General features: G+C 52.2%; 1 protein-coding gene across 3 annotated transcripts in view; it reads left to right on the top strand.

Moving 5' to 3' along the window:
- The first annotated feature begins 1,019 nt into the window (after positions 1-1,019).
- The window catches only part of SFXN5 (sideroflexin 5), a 100,349-nt gene continuing 84,274 nt past the window's right edge, over positions 1,020-17,094 (top strand). For all 3 annotated transcript variants that reach the window (XM_061351967.1, XM_061351966.1, XM_061351965.1), the window contains exons 1-2: positions 1,020-1,142; positions 11,626-11,694. In XM_061351967.1, coding sequence (XP_061207951.1) covers positions 1,086-1,142; positions 11,626-11,694 — 126 coding nt within the window. In that variant the 5' untranslated portion in view covers positions 1,020-1,085. The remainder of the gene's footprint in view (positions 1,143-11,625; positions 11,695-17,094) is intronic.

Here is a 17,094-nt window from a genome sequence, read left to right as displayed (position 1 = left end):
GGACAAGCCGGGTTTATGTATCTGAAAGCAGAAACTTGTCAGGTTTGCCAGTGTTGTTACTCTGGTTCTCTTCTGTTCCTTTTCTTTCTATGGATACGATTTAAACAAGAATGTCTTCAATGTTCACTGCACAAGTTATGAACGTTACCTACCACAACTCTGCCTGGCAGCTGTAACTCCTACAATTCTGCTTCCCCATCCCAGCAACTTTGACTCCTACGGTTCTGCTTCACCAAGCACAGCGACTGCTGAAGCAAGCAGGCACAATGTGAACCCTTTATTTCCCAGCATCACATACAGGAGCTGCTGCAGCCCCTGAGCATCTCCATGGCCTCCTCTGGACTCGCTCCAACAGCTCCATGTCCCTCTGATGTTGGGGACACCACACTGCGGCCCATCTCTGTTTGAAGACCCTGTGTATGCTTCACGTGTTCTGTGTGTAAAGGTCTCTGTGGGCAAAGGTCCCTTACCTCCAGAGGTGTGATTTCAGTCTCACAATGAACCAAGCTCCCCTCAGGACGCACTTATCTTGTGTTTCACTGCGCTTTCCAAAGTCACTTCAGTATTTTTGACCCTGGGTTTTCTTCCTAATCTTTCCGCACTGAGATTTACATTACATGTCAGGGCCTGCTTCCCTGTGAGGGTGCTGAGGTGATGGCACAGGGTGCCCAGAGAAGCTGTGGCTGCCCCATCCCTGGCAGTGCTCAAGGCCAGGTTGGACACAGGGGCTTGGAGCAAGCTGCTCCAGTGGAAGGGGTCCCTGCCCGTGGAACTGGAGGAGCTTTAAGGTCCCTTCAACCCAAACCCTTCCGCCATGGCGGGTGCTGCTTCTCCTCCCTTGAGGAGATTCCCCCCCGGGTCTCCCCACACGGCTCCGCCGCGGACTCCATTTCCCATGCTGCCCCGCGGCCTCCCAGTGGCTGTCCCAGCAGCCCCTCCGCCGTCCCTCCACCCGGACTCCATTTCCCGTCGTGCCCCGCGGGAGCTGCGGTGGGCAGCAGCCAATCAGCGCGGCACCGCCTCGAGGGGCGGGCCCGGCGGCGGGGGGAGGCCGTTTAAAGTGGCGCTTGCGGCGCGGGGAGGGGATGGCGGAGCCGGCCGATTATCCCCCGTTCCAGCTGGGGAAGCCGCGCTTCGAGCAGGTACCGCCGGCCTCGGAGGGAGCGGGGAAGGGCAGGGACCGGCGGCGGGAGGCGCTTCCCCGCAACCCCCGCGCGCGGCTTCGCGTCCCCGCACCCCCCATTCCCCCCCCCCCACCCGGGTGAGGAGAGACCCCGCTCCTCTGCCCCCGCCCTCCCCCGGGGCTGGTCGCTGATTGGCTGATTGGCTCTCAGCCCCGCCTGCGATTGGACCTCGCCCCTGTCACTCAGAGCCACCGCCCCCCTCTTCGCGGCGGCTCCCGCGGCGGGCGGTGATTGGCGCGTCCCGCCGTGCCCCTGTGGCGCTGAGCGAGTGGGGGGGCGAGCGTGGAGCAGCAGAGCCGCGGGTTCGAGCCCCGCGGCCGCCGCCAAGGGCAGCGGGGTTGGCGGGGTCCCGGGTACCAGCGCACGGCGCAGCCTCGTCCTTTCCCCCTGCCCCGGTGCGGGGTGGAGAGCGCAAGGTTACAGGGAGGCGAGGCGCTGCCTACGGGTGGGAGCAGGGCTTCCAGCACAGGGCCCTTTGGGAGGATAAAGCCAAGGGGTGAAGGAGCCAGCGCCGGTCCCGAGTTGTCCTTTTGGGCCGCCTTAGAACGGGCTGTGGGTGCCGAGGGTTCACCTGCCCCCCCCATGGGGTCTATCCCATGGCGGGGCAGGAATGGCATCGCGTGGGGTGTTGGAGGTGAGGAGCGGTGGCTTGGGATGGTGTGTGAGGCTGGAGCATGGTGGGGAAGGTCTGTGGTCCACAGCAGGCGGGTGAGGAGATGCCGGTGCAGGGCTCAGAGGTGCTCGTCCATGCTGCCACCTTCCACAGCCTCTTCATAAGCACTCTGAAGGGTTCCTGCCACCTGACAGCTGACAAGGACCACTCTTCATTCCCGTGGAGGCCCTAGAGCATCCTTCTGCAGCAGGATTCCTCAGGGGAGGAATGAGCCATTGGAACTGCAGGCTCAGGAATGAGTCTGCTCATTAATATGTGTGTCTGTGACTACTGGGGCAGTCTCCAAGGAGACTCTTCCCACCATCCCCATGAAATCTGCACAGGACCACTCTTTGCCAACCATCTGACTCGCTAATTGCAGCTCTCCATTGACCAAAGCACCCATCTGGGTTGCTGAGAGTCCAGTTGCTGATCTCCCATAGGAGCTCTTTGCTCCTGCATCTCCGTGCCTCTTTTCCCCACCGCCTTATCCCTGTATGGAAGGACACGGAACCTCCTTGGAAGAGGTGACTTCCCCATGGCAGGAGCCTGCTCGGCTGCGTGAGCCGAGGGATGCTCAGGCTGGGGAGATGGAGCTTTTTAATAAGGAGATGAGGAGGAGGAGACGCTTCTCCCTTCTAGACACCACAGATGATTCGAGGCACACTTGGCAGCGAGTCAGGCACAGAATCGGTGCGTTCTGTTCATTAAGGAGCGACTGTCACTTGTAGCAACATTTAGAAGCCGTTTGGAGGGCTATGGCAGGATGTTAATGATGGGTTGTGTGTGTGTGTGTGTGTGTGTGTGAGAGCGAGCCCAACCGTCCCCTCCTCGCTGCCACCCCTGGGGGATGAGCTGGGTGCATTAACCCTCACCCTGCTGTGGAACCCATTGGCACAAGCACCCTTGGGACTTTGGGGGTGCAGTGCCAATGGTGTTGGGCATCGTTCCCCTTTCTCTTCTATAGTGGGTTTATTCCTTTCCTGTGCCACATCCCCCTCTCAGCACTCAACCCAGCAGAGCTGAAGTTGTTCATCTCTAGGTCAGATGGTTATAGTTGTCATGAGGTTGGGGAGGCACTGGAACAGGTTGGCCAAGGAAGTTGTGGCTGCCCCATCCCTGGCAGTATCCAAGGCCAGGTTGGACACAGGGGCTTGGAGCAAGCTGCTCCAGTGGAAGGGGTCCCTGCCCATGGCAGAGGGTTGGGACTGGATGAGCTTTAAGGTCCGTTCCAACCCAAACCATTCCATGATTTCCCTCATCTTGACCTTAGGGTTTGCCACCAAACTTCACTCCCCAGTTCTGGGGAACAACGTAGGTGTGAGCCCAAGGGATCTGCAGCCCTTAAACACCCCGATCCTTGTCTATCCATGCCTTTCCCGTTCTGTTCTGGGGCTCGTTGCAGGGGTTTATCTGTTTCTAGGATCTCGCTGTTGGCTGATAAAGGATGCTTTGCTTGCCTTGGGAGGGATTAGCGACGCTCTTTGAATTCCAGCCGTAGCCCCGTGTGATGCCAGCGCTTGTTTTCCTCTGGAGCACTGGCTGGGAGCAGGTCTGGGGCTGTTTAAGGGGAGGTTGGACTGAAACTGGGGCTGGAAGTGATGCAGGGACTGAGAAACAAGGAGAAGTTGTGTGCCAGGAACAAAACCCTTGGAGAGCAAACTGGGATCTGGTTCCGTGGTGTTCGGGGTCGTTTCCTTCCCCTGGCACCACCTCGGGAGCGAGCTCACGAAACCCCCTTTTCCCCTCCCGTGTCTTGCGGTTGATTGGGGTTTTCTGGGTCTCTGGGCAGTGAGTTCTGTCAAGTCACCTTTCTTTGGGGTTTCTTTGCAGTGGAAATGGGCTATTTTTAGGTGAAAGATGAAATGAGGACTCTTAGGCTTGAGAATGTGTGAGAAGGGCTTAATTTCCTGATGAGTAGCTCTAATTTGGGAGCTCTACCCTATTTTCCTTAAGGATTTCAGTGCTTCCTCTCCTGAAGCTGGAGCTCACTGCGTGTTCCCGGTGCCCTGGGGTCTTTGCCTGCAGCCCAGGTATTTACCCTGGGTAAAATCAGTGCTTTTCTATCAGAGGAAACCTTAACAAGGCTCTAAATAAGCTGTGGATGCTGCTGTTTGCTACCCAGGGGGGTTAAATGCTGGAGGGGGTTAAATTCTGATGCTTTCATTGGGGTCAGCCCTTTCTAAAGTACTATGAGGTTGTCTTGGTTGGGGCAGGAGGGCTTCAAACACAGACAAGAAGCGAGGTGGCTCCTTCCCAGCTGAGGTTGAGGGTGTTCATCTCAACAAGCACAACTCACGGGCATGAAAAGGAGTCGCAGATCTTGGATCCTTCAGAGGAAGGAGATGGAAATAAAGCGGAGTAAACCCAAACCAGCCCCATAACCAGCTTCTCTCCATGCCCAGCGCAGTGAATGGTCCTGGGGGGCTCAGGAGGGTTCATTCTGTTGGTCCCACATGCTATTTATCTCCCTGCACCATTAACAGCGTTGGTGGGGATGTGCTGCCTCAGGGCTTGACCTTGCAGAGGGTTTAAATGCTGAACTTCGCACACGATCAGCTCAGAACTGGCTCATGAGGACCTCAGTGCTAAAAAGTGTGATTCCCTGCTCTTCCTATGCTCTAATCTGGACAGTTTAGAGCCCAGCCAGGGTTTATTGCCCCTCTTATCAAACCCACGTGTCCAAGATCACCCTTGCAGTAGCACACGGATAAAGATGTTGTTGATTAGATGCGCCTCTCAGGAGCTTAATGCCTCGCAGCTTGCACACTGTGGTTGCTAAAAGCCCGGTTACAGGCAGCAGGAGGAACCAGAGCTGTGCTGCAATGGGAGCACAGGCGTTTCTCCTTGTGCTGCTCGCTGTGAGGTTATTTTCCACTTTAAGGAAGGGAATGGAGCTCTTCTCTCCTAAAGAGGCGTCACTGTCGTAGAATCCCAGCCTGGTTTGGGTTGGATGGGACCTTAAAGCTCCTCCAGCCCCAACCCTCTGCCATGGGCAGGGACCCCTTCCACTGGAGCAGCTTGCTCCAAGCCCCTGTGTCCAACCTGGCCTTGAGCACTGCCAGGGATGGGGCAGCCACAGCTTCTCTGGGCACCCTGTGCCAGCGCCTCAGCACCCTCACAGGGAAGAGCTTCTGCCTAAGAGCTCAGCTCAGTCTCCCCTCGGGCAGGTTCAAGCCATTCCCCTTGGCCTGTCCCTACAGGCCCTTGTCCCAAGCCCCTCTCCAGCTTTCCTGCAGCCCCTTTAGGCACTGGAGCTGCTCTAAGGTCTCCCCTTCAGGAGCCTTCTCTTCTCCAGGCTGCCCCAGCCCAGCTCTCTCAGCCTGGCTCCAGAGCAGAGCTGCTCCAGCCCTCACAGCATCCCCATGGCCTCCTCTGGCCTGGCTCCAACAGCTTGGTTCATAGGTGCTCCAACTCTTGTCTATGGGCAGGTCCATCCCAGTGTGTACAAGCAGCTTGGGATGGGCTGGAATGTGCTAAGTGGCATTTGCTCTCACCAGACCTGAGGATGTGCTGACCTTGTTTATCCCATACAATCCATTGGGTCCTGCAAGCACATGCTTGGAGGTGAATTGCAGAGCAGGGGAGGGAATACAGACACCTTTGGGGTTGATGTTTATCTGCTAACTTCACAGAACCTGCCCCAAAAGCCATTCCTTTGCCTTCTTCCACCTCTATCAGCCACCACTGGCTTCTAAACAAGGAGTTTGTCTCTTGTCCTACAGGATGCAAACCCCACCTAACACCAGTGAAGGGTTTCCGTGCTCTTCCTGCTGCATTCCCATTGATGCTCAGACCCATCACTGCAGGTGCCTGAAGGTACCGAGGTGCAGGAGCTGCTCCTGACTCCATGCTGGTTCTCTGATGTTTGAAGCCAAGCTGAGAGCATCAAACACCAGAGTCCATGGCCTTAACCTAAGCTTGTGCTGGGCTGCAGCCTGTGTGCAGTTACACAGCTCTGCTGCCTGGCCCATTGCCCTGCAGCTTGAATTCCCTTGCTTTGGGTTGGGTCAGCTTAAATCTCTTCCTAATTAATTTCAAGCTGACGTCAGCCTGAGGTTTTTAGCTAAAAAAGAAAAACCAACCCCAAATCTGCCTGCCTCTTGCTCCGGCTTTAATTAAATCCTGTTTGCAATCACACTGCAATTAAATCAGTGCGAGTTGTATCTCCTGTTTCTCCCAGGGCCACCCACTGATGAGGAATCGCACAATTCCAAAGTGGTTTGGGATGGAAGGGACCTTAAATCCCATCCAGCTCCAACCCCTGCCATGGGCAGGGACCCCTTCCACTGGAGCAGCTTGCTCTAAGCCCCTGTGTCCAACCTGGCCTTGAGCACTGCCAGGGATGGGGCAGCCACAGCTTCTCCATTCAACCCATTCCAGTGTCCCACCGCCCTCACAGGGAAGAGCTTCCTGAGATCTCACCTGAATCTCCCCCTTTAAGATATCCTTAAGTTATCCTTTAAAGAGCCCTCACCCTCTTTAAGGTGCTTGCTAATGGTCACTTACCTGGCTCTCACTGCTCTTCTTTACACTTCTTGAGCCTTCAAGGAGTAGTTTCCTCCTACTCATTATCCAGGAATCAACTGGATCTAGCATCTTTAATAGCTGGATCAGTGATGTGCTTTAATAGCTGGATCAGTGATGTGCTTTAATAGCTGGATCAGCGATGTGCTTTAGTAGCTGGATCTGTGATGTGCAGCTCCCATCCTCGCTCTGAGCTGCCGTGCCATGGAAGGGAATTAATATTCCCAGCCGCTTTGCAGGACCTCTTCTTGCTGCAGGCTGGTGAGAAGTGGTCCCAAAATAGCTGCCATTAATCACAGGGAATTTGTGTTATTCACTTTGCTCCCAGATAACTGTTTACTAGAGCAGATGTTGCAGGGATCCAATGGTGGATAGTTGGGAGCTGAAGGTCAAACTTCTGGGTGTCTTGTAGGCTTCATCCCTGCAGGAGGGTGATGGCCAGAGCTGGAAATGATCCTCTTGGAAAGGAACCATCCTGGAGCCTCACTTCAATCTGGGTCTGGATGACTGCAGTGCGCTGCAGAGCTGCTGCTGTGCTGCTCACTGGATGGTGCCCCAGGGCTTGAGCCTTCCATAGAATCCCAGGTTGGAAGGGACCTCCAGGATCATCTCCAACCTTTCCAGGCACAGCATGGCCCTGACTGGGTGTCCCAGCACCCTGTGCAGCCCAATCTTAACAGTGTCCAACGCTGGGGTGTCACCACTTCCCTGGGGAGATTATTCCAGTGGTTGCTCTCAATGTGAAACATTTCCCTCTTGTGTCCAGTGGGAATCTCCCCAGCAATAGCTTGTGCCCATCACCCCTTGTCCTTTCCATGGGACTCCTTGTCAAAAAGGGAGTCTCCATTGTCTTTGTAGCCACCCTTTAAATACTGGAACAATCTCATCCCATTCACTTGTCCCAACAACTGTTGGTTTGCTGGATGGGTGCAGAGTTGGTGTGTCGAGTTCAGACCTTCTAGGGAGGTGGCAATCCCTTGGTTTTCCCTTATTAAATGATAATGGGCATTGAATGATGGAGAAAGGATGAAGGATAAAGGGTTGGATGGAGGTATGGGAAAAGAAAGCAGTTCATGTAAGGTGTACAGCAGATGATAATCATGGAATCCCAGCCTGGTTTGGGTTGGAAGGGAGCTTAAAGCTCCTCCAGCTCCAACCCCAACCCCTTCCACTGGAGCAGCTTGCTCCAAGCCCCTGTGTCCAACCTGGCCTTGAGCACTGCCAGGGATGGGGCAGCCACAGCTTCTCTGGGCACCCCGTGCCAGCGCCTCAGCACCCTCACAGGGAAGAGCTTCTGCCTAAGAGCTCAGCTCAGTCTCCCCTCAGGCAGGTTCAAGCCATTCCCCTTGGCCTGGCCCTACAGGCCCTTGGCCAGAGTTGGACAAAGGGAAAACCATGGGTATCTTTGCTCCGGGGCTGGACAGTCATGGTGAATACTGCTGCTTAGGTGGGCTGAGCAGGGAAATATGGAGTGAGGATGCTTAGATGCAGCCTGAAGAAGACAACTTTCCTCTTGATTTGAATTTGGTCCCATTTTAGGTGGTTTTCAGAGACCACAGCATAGGGAGCTGCTGATGTAGAAAACGAGGTTCTCCTTCATCAGAGGTTAAAACACCCACCTCAAATTGTATTTAAACTCTTACTCCTCTATTTTTGGGTCTGTTTTTCCTGGCACAGTGTATGGTACCATGAAAGGACTTTGAGCTGTTGTAGATGTGGAGCTGAAGGCTTCCACCATCCCACTCTGCCCCTTGTCTCGCCTCCATCTAGCTCTCCCTGTCTAAGACTGACCTTGGTTTGCTTCTTTTCCTCTGGGTCTTATGATCTCTGCACGTGATGGGATGAAGCAGGATGGGGAAAATGCTTTTTTACCCATTAGAATGTTTTCTTCCCCAGTTGCTTCATTGACAAAGCTGCTCCCTTTAAAATCCAGGCCTGGATGTGGGATTGAAGGAGGCTCAATGCAGTGGCCTCGTCTGAAGAAACTTGGACTAACTTACTGGCTTGTCTTCTGCTGTCCCGCAGTGGGGATGAGGGATGTGGAGCTGACCTGTGAGTGTGCTGAGGACACCTGAAAGGATAAATCACTGCTGTGGGACTGCAGCTCATCCTGTTTCTGGGAATCTGGGACAGGAAGATTCTGGCTTTGATCCACGGGATGAAGATTGAGTCTTAGGGTGACAAGAGCTTTCTGTTGGAAGGGCTGGGTTGTGGTTGAGCACCAGAATACCATTCATGGGAGGCTTTTCAGAGGGGTTTGTCACTTCCAGGCAGCTCATCAGAGCAACAAGGAGAAGCACCTTCATGTGAGTGCATCTTAGAGAGCTCATGGTAGTGCAAAACCAAAGTGGAAACCAGAGCTGAGGAGTGGGGTCTTGTTGCCTGCTCTAGGGAGGGGAGGGTGGACTCAAACACAGGTCTCCCCACTCACACACTGCCCCATTGTGCTGTGCTCTCCTTCAGACAGGCTGGAGAGATGGGCAAGAGGAACCTTTGGAACAACAAAGGCAATTGCAGGGTCCTGCCCCTGTGGAGGAATAACCCCATGCACCAGTACAGGCTGGGGGCCAACCTGGGAAGCAGAGAGGGACCTGGTGGCCATGGAGTTGTCCATGGGCCAGCAGTGTGCCCAGGGTGGCCAACAATGTCCTGGGCTGCATGAGGAAGAGCATTGGCATCAGGTGGAGGGAGGCGATCCTCCCTCTCCTCAGCACTGGTGAACTGTGTCCACATCTGGGGTCCCCAGTATGAGGGAGACCTGGAGCTCCTGGAGCAAGCCCAGTGAAGGGCTTCTGGAATGATGCTGGAGCATCTTTCCTATGAGGAAAGGCTGAGGGAGATGGGGCTGTTCAGGCTGGAGAAGGTTCAGTGGGATCAACGTACAGGGGTATCTAAAGGGAGGATGGGGCCAGACTCTTCCTGGTGGTGGCAGGCGATAGGATGAGAGGTGATGGAATAAACTCAAACATAGGAAGTTCCACCTGAGCATGGGAAGAACTTCTTTACTGTGAGGATAAGTGACCATAGGAATAGGTTACCCAGAGAGGTTTTGGGGTCTCCTTCCCTGGAGATGATCAAGAGTCACCTGGACACCATCCTGAGCAATGTGCTCTGAATGACCCTGCTGGAACAGGGACATTGAATGACCATAAGGTCCTTTCCAACCCAAACACTTGATTGCCCTCAGTGCCATGGGTTAGTGGGGGACATGGCAGTGCTGGGGTAACGGTTGGACTTGATGATCTTAAAGGTCTTTTCCAACCCACTTGATTCTATGATAGGACTCAATGACCACCAGTGGTCCCTTCCAGCCTCAACTGTTCTGTGTTCTCATTTAAGCCCTGTACTTAAACTGCTCTGAATTCCCTGTGCTGTTTGGCATTGAGCAGGAACAGAAGGATGGGCAGTGGGAGAGGGATGATGGTACGTGGGAGCTCGGGATAACGTGAGGAGGGCCCAAGTGACTCATGGCTTAGTCATGGCACTGCCTGCACCACTGGCAGCAGTCATGTGGAGGACAGTGGCATCTGCAGAGGGTTTTAGACTGAAAACCAAAGGAAGGCAGCAAAGCATCAAGCCCACAAAAGCTGGAAAGTACCAGAACTGGTGCTCATGAAACCAGTGCTAATTAAAACCCATGGGGCTTCATTTCTGAAGCTGGTTTGTTCAATTGTGGGGTTTTCTTTCCTCTTTTTAGTGGAGAACATGGCAAAACAGCAGCAAAGAGTTCTGTGAGGAGCTGAGCATGGGGTGTTGGAACGTGAGGTCCTGGGAGCTGCTGTTAGAGAGGCAGTTCTGCCTGCAGAAGTAGGCAGCGTTATTGGTATTCCTCTTGATGGCTCAGTGGAGAAGAACCAGCATGTTTGATGAACTGATGCCAGGCTGTGATTAAATGCCATTCTCACTGCTGTATGCATGTTCTGCTCCTTTATTTATAGCACATTTCTGCCTTACAAACACAAAGGGGTTTGCTGCACGTGGCTGGAGAGCACCCAGGGCAAAGGGGGCTCAACAGCAAAGAGGATGTGGGGGTCCATCCATGAGCAGTGTCCTTTCTGCATCCACAATGGGCTGCAGGGGAGAAGCCATGGGAGGGATAGAGGAGCTGCTGGACCAGGCTGCCCTGGTGTGTTTGGCTTTGCTGGTGTCCAGATGAGGGTTCAGGCTGTGGTGATGCAGCGCTGGTGCTTGGCCTGTGTCGGCATCCAGGTGGAAGAATCCAGACTGGTGTCTGAGTGAGAGATGGGATGGGGCAGCCCTGAGGAGCAGTGCTTGGGGTGCTGGGTGAGGAGAAGCTCCCCATGACCCAGCTTCAGTGAGCGCTTGAGCCCAGAACCCCCCCATGTGCTGGGTGCACCCCCAGAGCGTGAGCAGCAGCTCAGGGAGGGGATCCTGCCCCTCTGCTGTGCTCTGGGGAGACCCCCCCTGCAGCCCTGATCCAGCTCTGGGGCAGCAGCACAAGAGGGACGTGGAGCTGTTGGAGCGAGGCCAGAGGAGGCCATGGAGATGCTGCGAGGGCTGGAGCAGCTCTGCTCTGGAGCCAGGCTGAGAGAGCTGGGCTGGGGCAGCCTGGAGAAGAGAAGGCTCCTCAAGGGGAGACCTTAGAGCAGCTCCAGTGCCTAAAGGGGCTGCAGGAAAGCTGGAGAGGGGCTTGGGACAAGGGCCTGTAGGGACAGGCCAAGGGGAATGGCTTTAAACCATTTATTCCCTTGTTGAGACTTTAAGCTCTTTTTAGGCCATTTGAAAATCTAATTTCACAAACCTTTGTTCCAGTGGTGTACAGGGGAAGGGTTTCTTCACACTACTCTTCATTTCCCCCCCCCCAAATCAGGGACCCTGTGAGATGGGTGTTAGGGGGAATGAGGACAAGCAGCCTGGGGACAGGCTTAAAGCCATCGAAGGGTGGGAATCCTATTGACGTAGAGGTCTGGAGCTGTGCCTTGGGTTTTGTGGCCTCTGACATCTCCCAGGAGCCCCATGGGGGAGCAGACAACATTGTATTTGGTGTGAAAAAGGAAAGGATTTTAGCAGCTTGATAGTATCCTTTTATTATAATATCTGTATTAGTATCCTGTTAGTAGCAACACTGCTATTAGCAGGGTCCAAGGCATCATCTTTTCCTTTTTACTTCCTATCCCAAATTACAGCTGGGATGCACAGCTTCTATTGTACATCTTTTTCATTGCTATTTAGGAGGAAATAAAACCTTTCTCTTCATTCCTTTCTAACTGACCACGTTTTGTTCTTTCCCTTGTTTTCCAGACTTCATTTTATGGCAGATTCAGGCACTTCTTGGACATCATCGATCCGCGCACTCTCTTTGTGACCGAGGTAATGTATATGCACCTTGTTGTCTGAAAGCCCTGTTTATTAGACAGGTTTAGATTGGAAACAATCTCTTCTGTGGAGAGCAGGAGTAATGAAGCCAGGTTTCCAGTGGATTTGTGTCTCACAGCTGATTGATTGCCCAACCGAGCTCTGTTCAATCCATAGCCCAGACTTGCTTTGGATTAGACATCAGGGAATCCACAGCAGTCAGTCTCCCGTCTCCCTTCAGTAACCAGTGAGACCCTTCACTGGTTTCAGTCCAATTTGCCAAGGATTTAGTCTTCTGAGAAGGAAAATTCCCACAATCTTTATGGAATAAAATGCAGGTGAGTAGATGAGGGAGTAAATAGTAATTCTCATGAAGGGAGAGGGTCCTCACTGCAGTTTTTCTGTGCCTGTACTCAAGAAGACCTTATCTGAGTAAGGTGGTGTAGTTTTTCCTTAGTTATTACCCTGTTTGTAACAGGCTTTTTGGGTTTCTGGCCCATTTCTGTTCTGTCCAGCTTTATTGCATTTCCCTGCTCTCACAAAGCAGTTATGGGGAATTCTTTAGAAGAAGTATTTCAACCGGTGATCTTCAGTTCTGCTGTTGGCTCTGGATTTTGCTTCCAGTGAAGGGAAATCCCTTTTTCCTTTTCCTTTGCTGCATTATTTTGGTTCCTTTTGAGGTGGGGCTGTGCGAGATGAAAATAAATGTGCAAGCAGTTCTCAGAACACAGGGAGCTGAGCCACTCATTGTAGCTGATGGTCAACTGAGGCCGGTTCCTTCTGCACTGTGATGCTGGTGGTGAAAACGTGTACTTTAGATCCTGACAGGATCTGTAGATCTTGTACTTTAAAATGTGTCATGTGTGTATATACGTATGTATGGAGATAGGCTGAGAACATTGGGGCTGTTGAGCCTGGAGAAGCTGTGGGAGACCTCAGGGCAGCTTCCAGTGTCTGAAGGGGGCTACAAGGATGATGGGGATGGACTCTTCATTAGGAACTGTAGTGATAGGACAAGGGGTGATGGGTTCAAACTGAAACAGGGGAAGCTCAGGCTAGATGTAAGGCAGAAGCTCTTCACTGTGAGGGTGCTGAGGCGCTGGCACAGGGTGCCCAGAGAAGCTGTGGCTGCCCCATCCCTGGCAGTGCTCAAGGCCAGGTTGGACACAGGGGCTTGGAGCAAGCTGCTCCAGTGGAAGGGGTCCCTGCCCGTGGCAGGGGTTGGAGCTGGAGGAGCTTTAAGCTCCCTTCCAACACAAACCCTTCCATGATAACTCAAAGCTGTTTGGTTTCCTTTGCTAATTGAGGTGGCAAATTAAACTCCACGAAGGGTTTGATGAGGAAGCAGCAGTTTATGGAGAGCTCCTTCCCGCTGACAGATGGCTGCATCTTCCAGGCCCGGGGTTCTCGGGGAACAAATAAATCACTGTTTGTCTTGGAGGAGCTCACTAGCAAATGGGGAAAAAAAGGCAGATAAATGAGTTTGTAATGAGAATGGAGGTTAATCCCATGGGAGATGTTATAATATGGGTGTTTTCTCCATCCTGTTTTAATTGCTGTGTGTTACATCATTACATCCTACTGGTGGCTGAGTTTGGAGGAAGGATGAAGTGATCCCTCTGAGTGGGGGAAACCAGGCACAGTGATACGGAGCATAATGAGCCTCAGTGACAGTCCTCTCTTAGTCATTCCTCTTTCAATAAAGCAAAACCTTAACACCATTAAAAACTTCCTTGTCTTTTAAAGGTTCTCGAGCGTTAATATTTAGGGATACATGTCCTTAAGGGATACATCCTCATGTCTGTGACCATGGCAGGGGGTTGGAACTAGATGAGCTTTAAGGTCCTTTCCAACCCAAACCATTCCATGATTACATGGCAGGGGCAGTTGGAAGGCAGTTGCTCCAGTCTTCTTTTTAGTGTAGATATAATTCTCTGTATCAAGCTTACCTACTAGTTTTACTTGCTTTCTGAGTGCATCTGATACTGAAACGAGGCATGGACCTCTTGCCAAGGGTGCATGTCACCTCTAAAGAGGAGGTTTCCTCATGTGCTAATTCATGTCATAACTGGCTCCTAATGAAATCATCTTTGGCAGCAGCAAATGTGCAGCCTTCTCCCAGTAAGCAGGAAAAGTGTCATCCCAGAGGACAAACCCAACGAGTCCTGTCACTGAGACCATGAGGAACCCCTCAGTGGATGTAATGCCTGTTTTTGAACAGCGTGAGCTTGAAATGATTGGGATAATGCTTTTAATTGCTCTGTAATTAAGATCCATTGGGAGAAGCAGTGTGGTCCAGCAGCAGTTTTGATAAGCCTAACGTCTCCCATCTGACACGAGCCTGGCCAGCCTGTTAATGCTTGTTGGGAAGCTCTTCATGGAGAAAGCTGTGGGGCTGCTAATAATTGAGAGCCAAAGTGGAATAAGGATTCAAGTGAGCTCAGAGGGGCCGTGTGTTATCTGCTTCTGCTTCATCTCATTGTTCAAAGCCGAAGTCTGCAGAGCACGGAGCATCTTGCATTCCCATATTTGGGTTTAAAATGGAAGCAGGATTAGATGTATGTTATTTATATGAACGATACCTTCTTACTCAGCAGATTGACTGTCTGTGTTTATTCAGTGTCACATCTGCTGGCTCTACTTGAACAAAAAGTTTCTGGCTCCTGTTGTCTGTCACTGTAGATCCAATACAATAGGGCCAGCTGGAGTCAAGTCTGCCGTATGTATCATCTATGGAGTAGCGAGACAAAATCAGGGATGGTTGAGTTGCTGATGGCAGAGCACAGCTGGATTTTGGTGCCCCACATTGCATTCGTGGTGCTGGTGGCCAGAAGACTCTTGCTTTGGTTCACATGCCAATAAGTCATCATTGGGCTGAACCTGAAACCAGTGAAACTTGCAGTCACAGAGTTGAGCATCACAGGGATAACGCAGCCTTGCAACCCCAGTACAAGCTCCATAAGAGCAGAGGGAGATGCCAACTGTCCCGGCATGCCCTGTCCCATCAGTGGGTTTTCTCTTAAAAACCTCGACTGCAAAACTTGACTCTCTCTTTGTGTTGATTCTGTAACAGTAATGTTGTAGTGCTACTGGCATAATGACTGTTATTACGGTCTGTATGTGCACATATGGGTTTCTGGAGGCAGCTCGAAGCCATGTGTAGGCATCAGTTGGGATCCAAGAGAAGACAAGGCACAGATCTTTCAGGCAGAAACAGTGTGCCCTTGAGCACGGAGGACAAGGTGGAAAATCAGTGCAAGAGTTCACGTGCTGGATGGAGGTGTCTGATGCTTGTACGTATGTATGGTTGTCTATGGCACCCAATGCAGTTGTCCTGTGTCCCACCAGGGTGCTGGAGTGATGGCTGTGAGGGATTTGGGGTGGTGACAAAGTGTTCTTGGAGGTGGCCATGAGCTCAGTGTGATGTGGGGTAGGCCAAGGGGAATGCCTTGAACCTGCCCGAGGGGAGACTGAGCTGAGCTCTTAGGCAGAAGCTCTTCCCTGTGAGGGTGCTGAGGCGCTGGCACAGGGTGCCCAGAGAAGCTGTGGCTGCCCCATCCCTGGCAGTGCTCAAGGCCAGGTTGGACACAGGGGCTTGGAGCAAGCTGCTCCAGTGGAAGGGGTCCCTGCCCGTGGCAGGGGTTGGAGCTGGAGGAGCTTTAAGCTCCCTTCCAACCCAAACAATTCCATGATTCTGTGATCTCTGGTCTTGTTCTTTATCCCCTTTCTTTGGCTGGCCAAACCAAGCTCCTACGTGTATGATCCTGTAGCAGCTCTTCCTGCAAAGACCGAAATTCTCCATTCTGCTGATGTAGTCCTGCAAGTGTGCTCCAGGCAGTGACGTTCCGAGTCAATGCCTGGTGGCCTGGGTCAGGACAGAACAGGTCACATCAGCTCTTTGAACTAAAACCTACAGGTTAGATCTAAACTGGGTCATTCCAACTGAGTCAGGTGCTGGGTTTTGGCTGTAACCATAAACCTCATGGTCATGGATCAGCAGTAGCCCTTTGCATGCTTCTCATGGGCTTAGTGAATGGAGCTGTGGTTCAAAACTGGGTGGTTTTGGGCATACAGTGATACCAGAGAGGGACTTTTCATCAGGGGCTGTAGTGATAGAACAAGGGGTGATGGGTTCAAACTGAAACAGAGGAGATTTAGGTTTGATATAAGGTAGAAGTTCTCCCCTGTGAGGGTGCTGAGGCACTGGCACAGGGTGCCCAAGGAAGTGGTAAATGCCCCATCCCTGGCAGTGTTCAAGGTCAGGTTGGACAGAGCCTTGGGTGACATGGTTTTGTGTGAGGCATCCCTGCCCATAGCAGGGGGTTGGAACTGGATGAGCTTTAAGGTCCCTTCCAACCCAACCCATTCCATGATTCTGTATTTTCCAGCCATGTTCAGCACCAGGCAAGGATTGAGCTCCTTTCCTAAGACCTCTTGATGGTGGGTAGCATTGCCCAAGTGGACACGGCTTGAGCTGCTGTGGTGCAGCACCAAGGGTGGAAGTTTGTGCTTCTGAATCCCTGAGCATGGTAGATCCCTGGCACTGCTTCTGGGCTTAGGTTTGTAAGAACATCCTCCGGGTGCAGATGGTCTGTCTAGCACCCTATTATGAGAGCTGAGACCCCATCACCCACCATGAGAAGTGCTCTAGTTTTGATGAGAAGAGGGGTATGAAGGAAATGATAGCTACGAGGGAAAACTGTGGCTGCATCTTTTTTTTAGGTGATGCTGTAAAAACTCCGGTGACACTTCTTCCTACAGGCAGCAGGAGAGAAATCAAGCAGCAATAAATATTGAAACAGTAGCACAACCTTGCAGAGAGACATCTTTTCCCCTGTTAAAATGGAAATGAAGCGGGATCTTAGACATGAGCACTAGCGCAATAATGCTGCGTGGTGCTGAAAGCAAAGGAGGGGAGCTTTGGTTGGCGTTTGGAGCTGTAATTCCCTATTTTGGGGGCTTTTCCAGGAGGAAAACAAGGCACTTTTCCCTAAGGAATGTTGAGGCTGGGGGTTGTTCACTAAAACTACCTGCCTGCTTCCAAGCCATGTGAAAAGCATCTTCTTAATGCGATCCATGCGTTAACACTTTGCTTTCTGTGCCACTCTTTTGTCCACCTCGGGACCCATCGGCAGTGCTGGTTTAGGACTCCTTTCTTTGGGAAACTTCCCTTCTCTCCCCACGGAGCTGAAAGAGGAAATTCATGAAGACTGGGATTTTGAAAAGCAAAATCAGCCTTTTTTGTTTTCTGTTTGTTACCATACTCAACAAGATGGGATCTGGCCAGGGTTGTTATAGTAACTCCTAAGATTTCCTCAAGAGAAGGGGGAAAAAATAGAACACAGACCCATTCATCTCTTCCTTCCAGTTTTTCATTCAGAGCTACATGCTGTTCTGAGCAGATCATTTGCAAGG

The sequence above is a fragment of the Neopsephotus bourkii genome, unplaced genomic scaffold (genome assembly GCF_033783945.1).
Source record: "Neopsephotus bourkii isolate Nb327-2 ecotype Australia unplaced genomic scaffold, CSIRO-AGI_Nbou_v1 NB_616, whole genome shotgun sequence".
In the NCBI taxonomy this organism is placed as follows: domain Eukaryota; kingdom Metazoa; phylum Chordata; class Aves; order Psittaciformes; family Psittacidae; genus Neopsephotus; species Neopsephotus bourkii.
The sequence above is the reverse complement of the archived record's forward strand: the minus strand, read 5'-3'. Positions and strand labels throughout refer to the sequence as shown.